Consider the following 18,830-nt stretch of genomic DNA (forward strand, 5'->3'; position numbering starts at 1 on the left):
TCCATAACTTCAAACTCTATCTAAATTTTAAGAGGTTTAAAGCTCGTTTTAACTTCTCTAAAATATGCACAGCATGCTTTTAGTTATGTATAACATCATTAATAAAATATGGAACGTTTTATTTTGTTATAACGTGTACTGTCCTATTTTGTTGGGTGACATCCTGTAACCTTATTCTAGTGAGGGGTGTTACAGAACCCTTAGAAAGGTTTCTAGGAATCCTTGACTTTACTTTCTTAATCTTACATATACAGAAGGACTAAGGACCTTACCAGTCTCTCGTGTTTTCTACTTTTCCAACCAATTCTTCATGATCATCACTCCATGTAGAACTTCTTATAACCATTGCTTCCTCAAAGCAACCAGGGAAAAAGATGAATGAGAGGAGAAAATTAAACAAAATTGAGAAGAAGCCCCCTCAGGAAGTCATTTTTTTTTTGCTATTTATAGCCCTTCCCGTATAGCCTCCAACTGTATAAAATCCATCCTTTGACGATCTTTATGTTCCCCACTAAAGAGTCAAGTGGTTTAAATCCAACCAAACGATCTTGGATTTCCACCAAATCCTAAATTGGTTATTTTCTCCTCCCGACTTTCCAATAGAGGTCACCAAATTATGCCTTGTTTCAATTTAATCCCTCAATTATTTCTAAATTTCCGAACTTAACAGAAATCGGGTGTGACAAAGTTATTCAATTTTCAATATAGTAAGATAATAAACAATAAAAAATATTTTTAAACAATTTAAAACTTTTTTCAAACTCGTACTTAAATATATTATATTTTAATATTTTAATATACAACATTTATGCATATCATATAATAAAATTAATTATGTTTATAAAATTCATTTTCATATTGTTAGAGTTGTGTAACCTGAATCTCATAAAGTTTGAGGGGGGCGGAGCCACAACGGTATGAACCTTGCCACACAAGTTGAATATGTATAGGACTCTACTTCTTCTATTAGACGTTGATTATAAAAGGGTTGTTTAACCCTTTTAAAATTGCGCATAGCCGCAAAGCTTTTGTATTGTTGTTTTTCAACATTAGTGAATTTCTCCTCCTCTGCTTATGGTTTTTCCCATTAAGGGTTTTCCACGTAAAATTTACTTGTCTTTATTTTTTTTTCTTATTGCTTTGCTATCATTCCTACTGTCATTATCAACATATAGTATAACACATATTATATAATCATCCATTTTACATATAAGAAGTACTTTTTTTTTTTTGGTATTAAATATCTCTATCAAGATAGTTAGTACTATATTGACGAATGTATCGTTTTTGTCCTCATACTACTATCTAATGATATTTGTGTGTTTTAATATACTATTGCGAGTTTCTCGATGTTTTTTATTTTCACATATATGTATATATTTATAGTCTAACTTTTGGTTTCTTCATAAATTTTATATAATATATACAAACAAATATATCTCAATTATTAATTCTTAGTCTCTTAATAAATTACATCAATGTAAATATATTTATATATAAATATAAGTTTTATAATTATTAATTACGTTGAAAATTAAATTATATATAACTTAAAATGTTAAAATTATTTGAATCCATCAAGTTAATTAAAACCATCCAAATAAAAAAAATTACATTTGAAAGGCTTTGAACCGAAAAAATCTGAAAAAAATCGAAACACAAACTAATTCCAATCCTAAAAAATTTGAATCCTAATTTATTTGAATCCAAAAGTCTTAGTCGAGGTCAGTTGAGTAATTTTTCGTTGTCTCATTAAATGGGACAATTGAATATTTATATACATTGTTACTATTCATAGAATTGACGTTCTTAGTAGACTTTATACATATAGGATACGTGTACTGCTCTAGGCTATCTGCTGGACTTCTTGACCCCTATATGTAAACTCCTTGAGTATATGTGAGCTGAGACCACGAGCTCCCCTTGCGAGCACCCCGTGACATGTGCAAACTGAAACCGTGAACTCTTGTTATGAACACCTCATAGTATGTGCAAGCTGAGACAACGAACTCCCGTTATTACCTTCTTATTATAACACTTACATATATCTATCCGATAAGATTTAACCAAATCGTGAATAAACAACCCAAACCTTATATAGTTATCGAATTGATGATGATGACAGAGTCCATTCGAATCAGCCCGATTGCAACCTCTCATTGCAGTTGCGTCTTAATTTATTCTTGTATGAATAATAAATACACTAAACACCACGAAATTATGGATGGATAGGGAAAGCGCAACCCGAAAAAGTAGATTAAAAAACAAAAGAGAGCACAGATCCCTAAATCAATCATGCTTCTCAAATTAAGATTGGATAAAGCGACCAACTTGTCTTTGCACATTCCTAGCCTCGCCTGTTATGTTTTTTGTCAGTTGCGGAAATTGGGTTCCACTCTTGCACCAAACTAATACATCACTCATCAAATCAATTTATTTATCACATCTAACCATACAAGAAAAATAAAGATTACGTCTCCCAAAATGTCTCAAGGATATATATATTATCATATTTGATGGAATATTAACCATATAAAAAAAAGTTCTGTAAATGAAATAATGTAAATTCTCAAACACAAATAAAAAAAGTTTAGGTGAGTAAAAACTACAATTTAGAATGATAGGATGAGTAATCATATAAACAAATTATAAATTCTAATGGACGTAAATGAGCTGCCGACTGTTCAATTTCTTGGATCTTGCGGCTTTGGATTAAAGCTTAAATCCCATATATGTATGTATGAAAAAGAACAGGGAATGTTGGTTTAATTATTTGGTAGATAATTTTCACTGCAGGTGGTGTGAGTATGCCTCCTAGCTAGGCGTATGATTGATGTTTTGGACAAACTTCGTATCAAACCTCTACATATACCTGTAAATATGGAATTTCAGAGGCAATACTACAACCATATATCTATTATTGCCTTTCTTTCCTAGTGATTAATTATACCAAAACTAATGCAAACTATGAATGGTGTAGGAAGCTTTGAAGAACGCTCCCTGGAACAGGGACTTGAACCTTCCTTTTCTTGCAGTTCCTCCGTCCAACACAAAGCCAAACTCAGAGCAGATGAGGACACTGAGATTAGCATTTTCGATGCCCAGAGATACTTCAACGAAACCACCAGCGATATCAGAGTGTGCAAGAGGGTTTCCCCGCTTAACATGCCCAACCTGGAATTAGATCCTATTTCATCAGCGCCCCAGCGTGATGTTTCCTCCACGTCTTGTGCCGACGGCTATGGCTATGGCTATGGCATGACCTATCGAGTTCGTTCTTTCCATGCAACTCCAACGGCTTCATCGGAGGCTAGCTGGAATAGCCAGACTGGTCTTTTGTCGAATCCTCCTGGCGCCATTGCGGTGTCTATGACCATGAAAAATCCTTCCACTGATCACAAGAGAAAAGGGTGTGGTAAATTGAAATGGCTTTGGGGCCGAAGCTGTCCCTGCTCCGGCAACAAATCCGTTCAAGTTGAGCCCAAAACACCCTTGGGCATGAATCAGAAAAGTTCAAGCGTTGCCGACGGAGATAATAAACGGGAAGAGAGATTATTAGCCTCTAATCCTCACAGGATGTCAGCAGAGAATCAATTTGATTCCAGCTTAGGGCGACAGCGTGTGGTAGCTTCGGTTTCAGCATCAGCAAGACCAAGGCCCCTGATGATAAGTGATGGCTACTCCGGGACAGCTGTAGCTGGTTTCACCTTTCCAATACTTAATCAACAACCAACATCATCCCATCTTAAAACGGCAGTGCCGCTGAATAGAAATCATAACTCCCTTAATGATGGTGGTGAGGATCCACCTCGAGACTCGTTGGAGGTGTTCCGACCTTCTGACCAATCATCATCTATATCTGTTCCAAAGAAACTGGTGTCCATAACTGACGATGATGTTGGCAGTGATACCAGCTCAGACTTGTTCGAAATCGAGAGCTTTTCCACGACCACCCAGGGCCAGACCACGTCAAATCCACTGTACCATCGTCGAGATTCGATGGATGAGGCCTCCAGCTTTAATATAAGAAGATCGATGGTATTAGCAGCAGCAGCTTCGCCGATGATGTCGGAGTGTTACGAGCCGAGCGAGGCAAGCATAGAGTGGAGCGTGACGACGGCAGAAGGGTGTGGTGAAGCGGAGGAGAACATCACAGCGGTTGGCAAAGGGGGGAAGAAGAAATCAGGGAATGGGGGGTTGTTGAGCTGTCGATGCGAGAAGGCGGTGAGCGTGGGGCCTAACCCCGTCAAGTACGTGCCCCCTCAGAGACAGGCAGCTACTACAATCAACCATGTGGGCTGCGCAATGTGAACAAGCCACCGTTTGCCCTTCTGTTTTCCTTTTTTCTTTTATTTTGAGTGCTCTCTGAGTTTTGACACTTGTAGACTTGTCAATTCTTTATATAAAATTTACCCATCATTCGGTTGTTTTGCATTTTTACGGTTTCAATTTAATATAATAAATTAATTTATTATTTACACACAAGTATTAATAAAGAAAATAAATTCAGTAATTTATTTAATGGATGGAACTATATAATTCAGAGAAAAAAATAACAGATAGTCATCTTAAGTGATAAATGATAAGCTCCATCAATACAACAAAGGCTTAAGTTTTAACATTAATAGAATGTCATGACATGTTAACAATTAGCTTTATCACAACTCAAGCACAACATATCTAGAGTAATTACAAGCATTTAATACATAAGGAAATCAACCCCAAATGGTCAAAAATAGCGATCAAAAATCGAAAAAAGAATCGAGCATTCACCAAATTAGATAGGACAACTACAAAACCATCCCTAATATCACTTGTAAAACTAAGGTTACATGCATAAGCAATACTAAAAACATGCTACAAGAGCATACAAAACCTTTTAAAACTGAAAACTTATTAAATAATGGAAAAATAAACAAAAAAAATATAAAACTTAAGACAACACGAGTTCAAATCGACTTGTGAAATCATTTATTATTCAGAAATACTCTCAAAACAGAAACATATTAAGAAGCTGACGAAGAACCATCCACTTTCCAAACAAAATTACTGGTGGCCAATAGAGTTTTAGCAAACGACAAGCATTGTCATTTGTCTATCACAACTTGTGAAGATAACAAAGATAACCACAAGATGTATCTGCAAACTGAAAAGATAGAAGACCATTCCCCAAACTGTTAAAAAGAAAAAATCATTCTTTAGACCTTTCTTTTTCTTCGTTGGATCTTTACGAGATGGTTGTAGTTTAAATCAGTGCCAAGGTTTTAGGCAAAAAAGAAATAGGATCTTTATTTGAATACCGTCTGTTAACCAATTTTTTGAAAATTTTGTTCTGGATAATTGAACACCATTATAAGTGCATTTAACATGCATTTCTCGATTCCAATCCTTTAAATCCTTAGACCATTTAGAAAATTGAAATAATAACATACGAGCAATATTTGTGAAGTGGATGAGAAGAAGTCAAAGAAATCTTCAAGTTGAATTCAAAATATAAAAATAATTTAAGAAAAGTTAAAGGTAAATTTAAAATATAAATTAGGATGTAAATATACTAATATAATTGTTATATCTCTCCCAATCTATACATGTGTTAGCAAATCAAATAGCTTTAATTTTCTTTTTTTGACTTTGTTAGAAATGCAAAGAATATCATAAAGATAAAAACAAAGAATTAGTAAGAAGAGGAAAATGGTCTACTCATTTTATTTCGTAGACTCTAATAATCCTATAGGACCGAGTCTTTGATATTTATACACAAAATTGTTAATGAACTATCAAGCTTTCAGTACTAACGATTGAGCCTAAGCCAATCATCAACTGATTCAATAACAGAAGAAACATTGTTACAATTTTGTTGCAATCACTAACAAAATTAACTAACTAGAAGGTAACTAACTAACTGCTAACTACCTAACAGCTACTATCAGCTACTCTCAACTGCTTTCAGCTGCATACCAGCTTAACTGAGCTTAATCCTTAACATTCACCCAACTAGTTGCATTTGTCAGGTCCTGGTTTGCAACTGCTCACCCCTTCTAAAAACTTTGAGCCTGGTTCTAAACTTGTTGAAAAATCCAGCAAATAGAGGCTTAGTGAGCACATCAGCTATTTGGTCCTGTGACCAATTGTTAAAACACCAGCTGTTACCTTTTCTTGAACAAAAAAACAAATCAAGCTCTACATGCTTGAACTTAGAGTGCAAACTAGATTTGCTGCAACTGCCACAGCACTTGAATTATCACACCACACCACACCATAACTGTAACAATCTGGTTTAGACCCTAGTCAGAACAGTGGTTTCGGAACTACATATTCGCGTCAGAAAAATATTTAAACATTATTTTTCATGTTATATATGAATGAGCACGTGTGAAAGTCTTGTATGAAGATTTGAATGTTTGTGTGCTTAATTTTGAAAAATGACTTAATAGCGTAAAATGTAAAAGTTGTCTGCTATATGTTAAAAGTGCCTATTTGATTTGTCTTTGTTTATGAGAGGTCCTTATGTGGCAATTGGACCATTAACATGGTTAATGGACTTTTATGGACAACCATTATAAGCTTTTATTATTATTTCATTAAGGTTAAAAATGGTATTTGATAAATTATGTTTAATTAATAAAACAAATGCATAAAATTTAGTATTATTGCCGAAAATACAAAGAAAATAAATGAATAAAGCTTCCTAGGGTTCGGCCATTGAATTTCTTGATTAAGGTATGGATTTTTTTCGATTTTTAATAATTTTTACAGTTTTATAACCGTTGCTTCGAATACTATCAAGCCCATGTCTCAATTTCTGATTTTGTTGATGATTTTGAAATGTGTCATGAATGAATTCATGAGCTTAATGTTGTTATATGATGAAATATGAAAGTTTGATGTTGGGTTTATATGTTTCGTCTTTGGATTTTTGATGATTTTGAGTAAAATGGGCTAAATTGTAAAATTTGTAATTTGAAGGACTAAAATGTGAAATAAATGAAATGTGTGGACTTGTATGAGAACTATGAATATTCGTCCAAGCATGAGTATATGCAAATTATGTGTATTTTGTGATTTTGTGAATTAGGGACTAAAGTGTCAAAATATGAAAATGTGAGGGCTAGTGTTCAAATTGCCCTAAATATGTGTCTAAGGATTGTTTTGAATGAATGTGTGATTGAATAAGTTAAATTTTAACTTTTATAGATCAAGAATTAAAGAAAACAGAGTTAGATTGAGAAAAGTCGAAAGTTGTCGAGTAACCGATTTCATTCATCAGAATCTGTACGAGGTAAGTCGATATACAAATAAATGTATTTTGAATTGAATTATTATTGATTATATGATTTTGAACAATGTTGAATGAATATATGTGTTGAGAATGAGATATCCGAGAAAGTATCGACAAAGTTCCGACATCCGAAAAGCCCCGTACGAACCTTGGGAATAGTTAGGATACATATGTCATGACATAGGATCCGATATGTGTTATCGTGTAAGACCACGTCTGGGAAGTTGGCATCGACTTATGATTTACGTGTAAGACCATGTCTGAGACGTTGGCATCGTATCTAATTTCATGTAAGACCCTGCCTGGGACAGTGGCATCGATGTTTGATTACATATAAGACCACATCTGGGACGTTGGCATTGTATATGCTTTCCGATCTATCCGCGTATCCTTACGTTTTCGAATGGTTCAAACAGGCATTCCGAGAAAATGGATGACTTTGTGAAATTATATCCGATTCAGGTATGTTTGCTTTGTATAGCCTATTTGAGAATGAAAGGTAAGTATATGAATATGAGATTTGTATTGGCATTTGTCTACAAAGTATAAATGATTTGATGATGCTTATTTGCTTTGAATGATATGTTTATTTGTATATGGCTTACTAAGCTTTTGAAAGCTTACTTTGTGTGTGTTTGCATTGTTTTATAGATATCGAAGCTACTGTGAGCTCGAGGATCGTCACCACACTATCGAACCTTATTTTGGTACTTTTGAAAATGTATATATTAAAGTATAGGCTAGAAGTGGTTGGATTATGTTTTGCGATGTATATATTTAGCCATGTGATATGGCTAGTTTGTATTTGAACTTATAGTTTGATAATGGTATATGATATGTGATGCTAATGTGCAATTGTGGTATGTCTTTGGTAGGCCAAAAGGAATGGTAAATGTTGAGAAGTTTTGGTATGAATTGAGATTGGAATTTGTTAATAATGTTAAGTCATGAATAATGTGTAATAACTCAAATTTTACGGTTATCGGAAAAAGTGTATTTTCGAATCTCCGTTAATAAAAAATAGATCCAGTAAATAATTATAATTTTTTTAAAAAAGTTAATTGAGTGGTTAATTAGAGTTTAATTAAGTGAATTTAGCTTAATTAAGGATAATTGATAAAAGAATTAAATTGAATAAAGTGTGAAAGTTTAATTATAGATTAAAAAAAATAAAAAGGACCAAAATGGAAATTATGCTATTTAGCATAAGTGAGGTAACATATAAAGTAAAAATCTTAGATTTTTACTTAGATTTCAAATTATAATATATATATATATATATTTATTAGTAATAAATGATATTAAATTAATTTATTATAATTATATTATAAGATATTTATATGATACATAAATTAGTACAAAGACAAATGTATAGTAAATAAAATATACAAGTGTATGGATGAAAATACATACATTTGTAAAACATGTATTAGATATTAAATAGATATTTATTATATTATAAAATATATTTATTAATTAAATAATTATATTATAAGATTTTATATGATAAATATATTAAATAATGACAAATGTATGGTTATAAATGAATACAAATGTACTAATAATATACACATGAATAAACAAATAATACTTATTATTTAAGTATAAATACATATGTGTATATATATATATATGAAAAAGAAAGAAAAAAAAAAGATAGAAATGAAGAAAACAAAGCAAACGAAACAGAGAGCAGGGGAAGGAAAGAAAGAAAAAAGAGAAAAGAAACAAGAAAAGGGGAAAATTAAAGGTGTGATGCTTGGAAGTTTAATAGTTGAGTCAATTTAGCCCTTTTTACTTAATTTTGATGTTTTAGAAGCTTTGGAACAAGATTTTGATAAAATTAAGTTGATATTTTGAAAGTTAATAGATTTCTAGATAATGTTCATGTTGAGTAAAATGATGAAATAAGGGTTTAATTGATAGAAATTCAAGTTAGAAATGAAATAAGGATTGAATTGTAAAGTAATTCATAAGTTTTATGTTGAAGGGATAATTTTAAAGTTATTATGGATAAGTGCTGGAAGCATATGATGAATAAACATAGAATTGAAGCTTTAATTTTGATATATGATAATTTTATCAAGTGAAATTAATGGAAATTGATTTTAGGACCTAATTGTGAAAATGTTTGAAATTAAAGTCTAGTGCTGAAATTATGATTTACAAAAGTTTTAAAGTAGTTTAAAGTGATATAATAAAGTGTTAATTGAGAAAAATCAGCTCAATTGAGAGGCTAATTGAGTAGGGACGAAATTGTTATTTATTAAAGCTTAAGGGAAAAAAATGGTAATAAACAACTTGCACTAAAACAATATTGGACAGCAGTAGTAGAGTAACTTTGAAAAATAACCATAAATTGTATAAATCGAATTAGAATATTAAAAAAATATGTAATTAAATATTATTGAGTCTAGTTTCTCATAGAAGAAACGGTGTAAGTATGGGTGAGCAGAATCCGATTCGATTCGAAAAAATCGATAAAAAATTCAAATTTTGAATTAAATAGTTCGAGTTATTTGAGTTAATCAAGTTATTCGGATCAACTCGAATAAAAAATTAAGTTTTTCGGTTTAACTCGAATATGAATTACACAATTCGAGTTATCCGAAAATCCGAATAAGAAAAGGTAAAACTACGTAGTTTTGATAAATGTTTACTTTATTAAAAGTTAAAATTCATAATTAAGTTAAAAGGTAAAACTACGTCGTTTTGATAAATGTTTACTCATTAAGTTAAAAGACTAAATCATTATATTGTTCATGTAGTTAAATAATCTTGTATTTCATCTACTAGTTAAATAATTGGTCCGTCTAAACACAACATTAAGTATAAATGATAGGATTCGTTAACTCGACTCGATTTGACTCGAAATTTTTTGACTCGATTCGATTCGATTCGAAAAAATTTCAAATTGAGTTCGGTTGCTAAAATAGGATTTGTCAACTCGACTAACTCGAAAATTTTTGACTCGATTCGACTCGACTCGATCGAATACTCACCCCTAGGTGTAAGCAATGGATTTGTAAATCATGAGATATAATGAATTTTGAGAGACAAATTCAGAATGAATTTGGGTTCCCCTATTCTGACTTTGGAAAATCATAAAAAATTGGATAGAAATATTATGGGCTTAAATTTATATATTTATAATCCTTAATGAGTCTATTTTCGATAGAAATAAACAGGAATATCATTCGAATTCTGTACAAGGAGATAATTAGTTTTTAGTGAAGAAGGGTCAAAAGCGTAGACAATGAGAACATGGGTAACTTTAAAGAATAAACTGTACTTATTGGCTAAACCAAATATTCTGAAAATTTTATGGTAAAAATATATATGAGTCTAGTTTCATATAAAATTTTCAGATCTTAATTTGGAGTTCTATAGCTCTAGATATAGATAATTTGGTGACTATAACACAGATGGACAGCTTAAATATTCATAAAAGTAAATAATAAAAATTATAGATGATGTTACTTACAAGTGTGTTATATACATTAAGGATGTGGAATGGAGAGGAAAAGGGGAGGAAAATATATATGAATATCCAGCTAGCATGGCTAATTTGCATGTTTTAGGCTTAAGGACTAAATTGAATAAAAGTAAAACTTCAGGGGCAATTTTGTAAAAATGTCAAAAATGACCAAATTGAAGGGAATGAATTGTTTTATTATCCAAATTAATAAATTGAATAAAATTTTCAATTTAAGATCAAGTGAAAATCGGGAAAATGGTAAATTACCAAAATACCCCTGAATCTTGATATTTCTGCAATTTCGCTAGGTAAATTCGTGTAACTTGAATTATATTCTTAAATGCTTGAAATGTATGTTTTTGATATGAATATGATTTGAATGTTTATTATATGAAAATTGATAAAACATTGATATATTTGATAAAGAAAGGGGGAAGAAATCCCGGTTGAATGAAAGGAAAATTCGATGGATCTCTGAAAAGGAATTGACGGTAAAAAGGATCTAGCCCGGACGGGTGATCCTATCCTGATATAGCCCTCCCAAAGAATATGTGGAAAATGGATTTAGCCCGGACGGGTAATCCGAATTAGGATCTGAATTTAGCCTGGACTGGTAATTCAGATCCAAGCTCATTAGAGTAATTGTCGTTGCAGGGGATTTAGCTTGGACTGGTAATCCCACTGTAAGGATGAGGTTCGTGGGAGTGTGCTCTCTGATATGAAATGTGTAAGACCATGGTTGAAAGATACCATGACAACCTGATATGAAATGTGTAAGACCATGGTTGAAAGATACCATGGCAACCTGATATGAAATGTGCAAGACCACGATTGAAAGATACCATGGCAACCTAATATGAAATGTGTAAGACCATGGTTGAAAGATACCATGGCAACATGATATGAAATGTGTAGGACCATGGTTGAAAGATACCATGGCAACATGATAGAAAATGAATAAGACCATGGTTGAAAGATACCATGGAAGCGTGACATGAAATGAATAAAACCATGGTTGAAAGATACCATGGCAACAAGACGGGAAAATGAATAAGAACATGGTTGAAAGATACCATGGCAACATGACAGAAAATGAGTAAGACCATAGTTGAAAGACACTATGGCATCATGTCAAAGATAAATAAGACCGTGGATGGGAGACGCTATGACATCTATTGAACAATTGATATTCAGGTAATATGTACCGGATGACGAATGGTTATATGAAATGGTTGTGTGAAATGCTTACAAGAACTGGTCATATGGAAATATATGTACAAAATAGTTGTATGAAATAATTATGAAGATAGATAAACGAAATAAGAATAAGTACATGGAATATAATTTATGTTAAGTTTGACATAAACTTTACCGGAATAAATATACATAAAATATATGGAAATGATGGAGTATGAAATTTTGATATAATGAAATGATTAATATATATACTTATGAAAAAAAAAAGGGTAAGAGAATGATATGTTTCATGACATGTACATATATGATTGTCTTTGATATGTTGATACAAGGAAATTATGTAAGTAAAGACAATTATTAAACTTAAGTGCGACATGTCGAGAAAATAAGTATATCAATGTTGAATTTATATGAAATATGTGCAAGTATACTAACAATGATGTTGTTTGACGCTTAGACAAGTACCAAGCTATTGATTGAATGGTAACATATTTAATTATAAGGAGCATTGAAATGGTAAGTACTTAGATGAAAATAAAATTTAAGATTTTGCGAAATTTTTTTTTATAATCCCGATTTAATTCCAATTGGTTTCTAGTGTATGTTTGGGGCTTCGAGGGCCCAATAGAGAGACGTTATGATTATTTTCAAAATCTGAATAATAAATGACTCAGAATTATCTGAAAATGTTCAGTAAACTCCAGTAATGCCTCGTACCCTATTCCGGCAATGGATACGGGTAGGGGGTGTTACATAATGTATGTTTTGGTATTGAGATTGGCTGAAATTGGTTTGCAAATATGCTTGTTTCATTGATTGTAGGTTTAACCCAATTGGGGTGGAAAATTTGGCTATTCAAATGGCCTATTTTTGCCCACACGGGCAGAGACACGGGCGTGTGTCTCAGCCGCGTGCGACACACGATTACGTTACACGGCCGTATGTCCCCTGAGGTACCCTACGAATTAAAGTCAGTATACCCTCCAGTTTTGACACGGCCTAGACACACGGGTATGTCTATTGGTCGTGTATGGCACACGAGCGTGGGCCAAGTCAGTAGGCTCCCAAATTTTCACACGGCCTGGCACACGGGCGTGTCTTGTGGCCGTGTGGACAAGTCAGTATGTATGCCCTATTTCACCACGGCTTAGACACACGGCTGTTTTGGTTGAGTCATTGGCTATAATTGTATCACAATTAGCGTTTGAATAGCCAACAAGAGATAAACGAGATGCAACAGTGAAAGAGATCCCATAATCCAAAGTGGCTTGAAAATATCTCAGAATGCATTTGATTGCTTTAAAGTGTTGATCAAGAGGCTTGTGCATAAATTGGCACACCTTATTAACAACAATTGCAATCTCAGGCCTAATGATCACTATGTTTTGGAGGGCTCCCACTATACTCTTGTATTCTGACTTACTTTCATAGAACTCTCAATATGTGCAAACAAATTACACGAGGTAACCATGAGAGTGGGAGTGCCCTTGGCTTGATCCATATGACTCCTTCTTAGCAAGTTTGTGATATACTCTCTTTGATTGAGAAACAAGCCAGTAGATGTATAGGACACTTTTAACCCTAAAAAATAGCTCAACTTCCCTAGATCCTTCAGAGAAAACTAGGAGTGCAAAGACTAAACAAATGCATCTACGCTTGATTGCTTATTACCAGTGATAATTATGTCATCTACATAGACTATAACATACAACACCATGTCTCCTGACCTCTTGATGAAGAGAGAAGCATTTGATTTAGACAAAACAAATCCTGGAGCAACCAAATATTCTTTTAACTTGTGGAACCAAGCTCGAGGAGCCTGTTTGAGGCCATAAATTGCATTTTTTAACTTGCACACCAGTGGTTGCTCCCCGTTGTTGCTCAAAACCAAGTGGTTGAATTATAGAGATCTCTTCTAAGAGATAACCATTCATGAAAACATTGTTGATGTCAACATGCCTCAACTGCCAGCCAAAACTCACAACTAATGTCAAAACTACTTGAATTGTTGTTGGCTTAACCATTAGACTAAAAGTTTCTTAAAAGTTAATACTAGCATATTGCAGGTAACCTTTGACTACCAAATGACACTTGTAACGTGCTACAGAGCCATCAACATATCATTTAAGCTTGAAAATCCACTTACAGCCCACATCTCTCTTATTAGCAGGTAAGGGTACCAGTTCCCATGTCTTATTTCTAATAAAGGCATCATACTCTTGTTGAGAAACCTTGGTCCACTCAACAATAATGAAGGCTTCTTCAATAGTCAAGGGCTTGTGTTTATCAAGTTTAGTTGAAAAGATCTTAGGCTTGTAAATGCCACTCTTGGAACGAGTCTGCATAGGGTGAATATTGGAGCGTAGAGGCAAACATAGGGAACTGGTTTATGGTTCCTCAACAGGAACACTAGGAAGAGTGGGTGCACTAGGGGACCTAGGAGCAACACCAGGAATAGAGGAAGACCTTGATGATAGGAAACTATATGCTGAAGCTGAAAGACCAGCAACATCTCACCCAACAGGTATAGCAAAGGGGAACATGTCTCTTCCACTCAACAAGGAATTCGAAGGATTAGCCGAATTTTAATTTCACGAAAATATACTTCTTTCAATTCAAGGACAATTTACCCAACCCTCTGGAAATGACTTGTTCTATTTTCGATACCCCGTCCTTCTAGGCAGCATAAAAGAGTCCTAGACAGATGGGATCGTCCTTATCTTTTAAATAATACATGTATTGAAACAAAGATACGTTAGGCCATATGCCCCGGTGTCCGCACAATATGATAAGCCCTATGATTAGCCATCAAGAAATGCCAATCAGATACCCAAGTGCCATGCCGTAAGTATTTAGGATCTCCCGGATGAAAAGATGCACAGGAAGATGAAAGCTCGCTTCCAGCACATACATTGGGAAATAAAACCCATGCCTGCCGCCACTATTATCCGGCCCACACACAACACTTAGATGGTGTGTCCCGCTTGGAACACTAAATTCATATTTAGGGTGGTTCTGAAGGAAACACCTGCACCTTAGTACCCTCCATGTTTTCTGCGCCATGGTAGTACATTTGTACACACCGCTAACAACCACTTCATCTACCACTCTTTCATCTTTTAGATATCCCCCTTTTGAAATTAACGTCATGGCAGTGGGTTTATCCCTTACGGCGACGGACCTCCCCTGACGACTAATCCCTAGCAAGTTTCCCTACCTTTGGTGTCCACAATCTCTGATTTCTAGCCATTGTTTATTTTTCCGATAGCGACAACGTAGAAAGGAGAAACGTGTCTATAAAAATTCTAATAAAGAAAACAGGAAACCCCCTAACTTTGACAACTAAAGAAGAACTTCAGATGAACAAGAAGACACAGAATAATCTTGAAAACCAAAGGGATAAAAAATGGCTTCACAGATAACCAAGAACAACATTTATAAAATTTTCCTTAAAGGCCCTTATTACAAACGTACTGTTTTAAGCTCAAAGGCCATGAACAATGACATTCGACCACGTACACCGTGCCAGATGTCGTTATCATTGTTAGTACTCTCTAGACACAATTAAATCCAACTTTGCATTTATGGTAAACCTTTTAGAAGAAATAGGACAGCCCTTCATCTTTCTCGGTGAAAGTAACTTTTTGCCCTCCCAAGACATTTGATGAAAAGAGTGTCTCATAGAAGACCACTTTGTAACTTACCCTTTGACTTGGGTTTACTGTTAAACGCCTCCTTGATATATACACATGTTAGTAGAATTTATGACTTTGATCTTCTTTTTGACTCTACTCGGAGTTACAACCTATTCGGTCATCCGTCGTAGCTAAAGAAGTACCAACCTTCTTCTTTCGTAGTCGCCTGCTTGGAAAGTCTTCCTAACCAATCCCTCTGCTTCTAGAAATGAGACAACCACATGCTATATTATCAATTTTTAAATATATGAAATTATTATTATACATTCATTCATAGAAAAATTATTTTATGGACTATTTTCATGACATTATTTATGGTCTATTTTTAATTATTTAATAATATTTTTACAATTTTTTCTATATTATTAACACATACTTTTGATAATTTTTTTACCCTGAATCTAGAATTTTAAACCCTTAACCAAAAACTTAAAACTCCAAACCATAACCTCAAACCCTTGCACCATAAACTTGAACACTAAACCTCAAACTCGTAATATGTAACCTTAAACCCTTAAACATTGAACCCAAACATGTACTCTCAAATCTTGAACCCAAATTCCAAACCTAAACCTAAACTTAAACCTTGAACCTTAAATTTCAAACCCAAACTTTGAACCTCCAGATTTAGGGTTCGGGGTTCAAGATTCATGGTTCGAGTTCAAGGTTTAGGGTTCAAGATAAAATAATTATCAAAATAATGTGTCAATGATATAAAAAATGCACAAAATTACTAATTTTTATAAATTGGTTGCACAAAAATAAAAATATTAACTTGTGATAAAAATATAAAATAATTAAAATTTGTAAAAGAATAAAATATGTTTGTTCATAATTTAAAATAATTATTTTAAATAATTTAATTAAAGTTAAATTGAGTTGGAGAATATATTAGATATCGATGAGTGTATAATAGTACTTTGTTATCTTCAAAATTTAATGATGTATGAACTTTGATTTGGTGTAATTATATACATGTAACTTTGATTGTGGCTCAATTGCATACATAGAATTTTAATTTTAATTTAATCGTACACATTTAAAGAAATAAATAATCAATTTATTTTATATTAGATAAATATAATTATATGTTTATACAATAAATATAAAATAATGTTATATCAATAATTGTGTTAATAATTTATGAAAACTTGATCAAAAATAAAGTTCGTGTGTAGAATTATACATTAAACCATAATCATGTATGGTCTTAAGATTTACCCTAAAAATTATACGATTTTACTAGCTACTATTAATATTGATTCTATTTGTAAATCTTTTAATATCATGTAATTTATCATATATTACTATTTTATTAATATTTTAGTAGATTGACAGAGGATATTGTAATAAAATAAAGTCAAAGGTTCCCTTTACTTGATTTGTTGCATTTCATATAGGATTGTGGAGAGTGGTCCAAGGTTGATAGGAGAAATTATTGAATCATTTTGGTGAAAAATCAATCAAAGCTGAAAAGTTGCTTTCTGTATAAGAGAATGAATAAATGGCAGGTACAATATTTTAAAGCAACCCTCTTGAATTTCAGGTTTTGTCATCCATTTTACTAACATTATAAAATTGTTTAATTTATAAAAATTTAATTAAATCAAAATTTAATGTATAAAATTATATAAAATTAAAGTTTATATATATAATTGCATATTAATTTATAGTTCATGTATAATTTTGAGATTTATCTTTTTTTATAAATTTAAAATTTCTATTGGATATCCAAACAAATGATTTGGATTTAAAATCTAAATTCACTTTTTGTTTTCTCAAATCCCCGTTTCCAGATTGAACATAAGCAATTTAGTGAATAATAATTGATAAAGGAAAAATATTTGTTACAGTCTTAATAGAGTTTAAAGACTCCACAAGTAAATTGATTGAGTTTTAACTTAATTGGTACTGATATTGTTGCTAATGTAGGAGTAGGTTTAAGTGCGCTGAAGTAAGTTATCCTTCTATTTAAGAGTTGAGGAGGGGTTATGGGTAGTTCTATGTATTGAATCAAAATGACTAAATATAATAAGAACCTATAATGAGATTAATGCTAAAAAAAAAAAAAAAAACTCCACAAGTCGAGTTAGGATATAGTAAAAACACTCTATTTTTTAAATTAAAAAGTGCATTATAAATGTACTTAAATTACACCAGACCAACTAGTCGGACCAGTTAGACTGGGAATTGGCTGGGGTATCGGTTCGATGAGAGGTAAAAAACTAGTTGACCCACAAGTTGGTATGGATTGGCTGAACTGAGCTAAAAACCGAATTGAACTGACAGTTGAACCAATTTTGAATAGGTTTGACCAATTAATTCCCAAAGTGATCGATTAGACCAGTTCAAAGCAAATAAGTTATTTAAAAAATAAACATATTAAAAAATTATAAAAACCAGTTCAATTGATTTTTTTTTTTACCTCAGTTTAACCAGTTCATACCAATTCATGGGTGAACTTGTGTTTTACCTCTTACCAGATCAACATCTAACCCAGTTCTTGATCCGATTGATCTGATTTAGATAACATTGAATTTTAGAATTTTTCATGTTTTAAAAATACTTTTATTTTTGAATTTTAAAGAGTTTTAATTTTTTCATATTTTTAGTTTTTTAAAATATAATTTTAAAATTTTATTTTTTGTTTGAATATGAAATTTTTAAATTCTTTTAAAAAGTTTACATATTTTTAAAGGGTATGAAGTAGATTAACAAAAAATTATAAATATTGAGGGCCGGAAAAGTTTAAGAACTTAAAAAATGGGTTGACTGTGTGATTGAATTGAGCTAAAAAAATTAGTTGAATCAATTTTTATAATTTTTTTATTTTTAATATTTTAATAATTTAATTGATTTGAATAGGTCGAATCGATCATTCAGGGAGCCAATTGATCAATCCAGTTGAAATAGGTTCAATTATTGGTGAAATCGATCTTTTAACTTAGTTCAACTAGTTTGTATTGGTTTACAGGTTAATTAGTATTTTTACTTCTCATTGGATTGATATCGATCGATTCTCGATCCAATTGATCGATTTGGTTTGATTTAGAAAACAATAAATTTTAAATTTTTTAATTTTTTAAAATTATTTTTATTTTTAAAAATATAACTTTTAATTTTATGGTTTATTTAAAATGTGAAAAAGTAATTTTAAATTATTTTAAAAATATATATGTAC

At 32.2% G+C, this 18,830-nt stretch overlaps 1 protein-coding gene across 2 annotated transcripts; it reads left to right on the plus strand.

The window, feature by feature from the left end:
- Window positions 1-2,526: 2,526 nt before the first annotated feature.
- On the plus strand, window positions 2,527-4,485 carry LOC108459401 (protein PHYTOCHROME KINASE SUBSTRATE 4-like). 2 transcript variants are annotated; one of them, XM_053027370.1, is made up of 2 exons: window positions 2,527-2,594; window positions 2,981-4,485. In XM_053027370.1, exon 2 carries the CDS (start codon window positions 3,166-3,168, stop codon window positions 4,309-4,311), a length of 1,146 nt encoding a protein of 381 aa, XP_052883330.1. In that variant the 5' UTR covers window positions 2,527-2,594; window positions 2,981-3,165; the 3' UTR covers window positions 4,312-4,485. The 2 variants fall into 2 exon arrangements, with proteins under 2 accessions (XP_052883330.1, XP_017614252.1); XM_017758763.2 differs by lacking the exon at window positions 2,527-2,594 and having other exon boundaries at window positions 2,627-4,485.
- The last annotated feature ends 14,345 nt before the right edge of the window (window positions 4,486-18,830 follow it).

The sequence above is a fragment of the Gossypium arboreum genome, chromosome 4, assembly GCF_025698485.1.
Source record: "Gossypium arboreum isolate Shixiya-1 chromosome 4, ASM2569848v2, whole genome shotgun sequence".
Lineage (NCBI taxonomy): Eukaryota > Viridiplantae > Streptophyta > Magnoliopsida > Malvales > Malvaceae > Gossypium > Gossypium arboreum.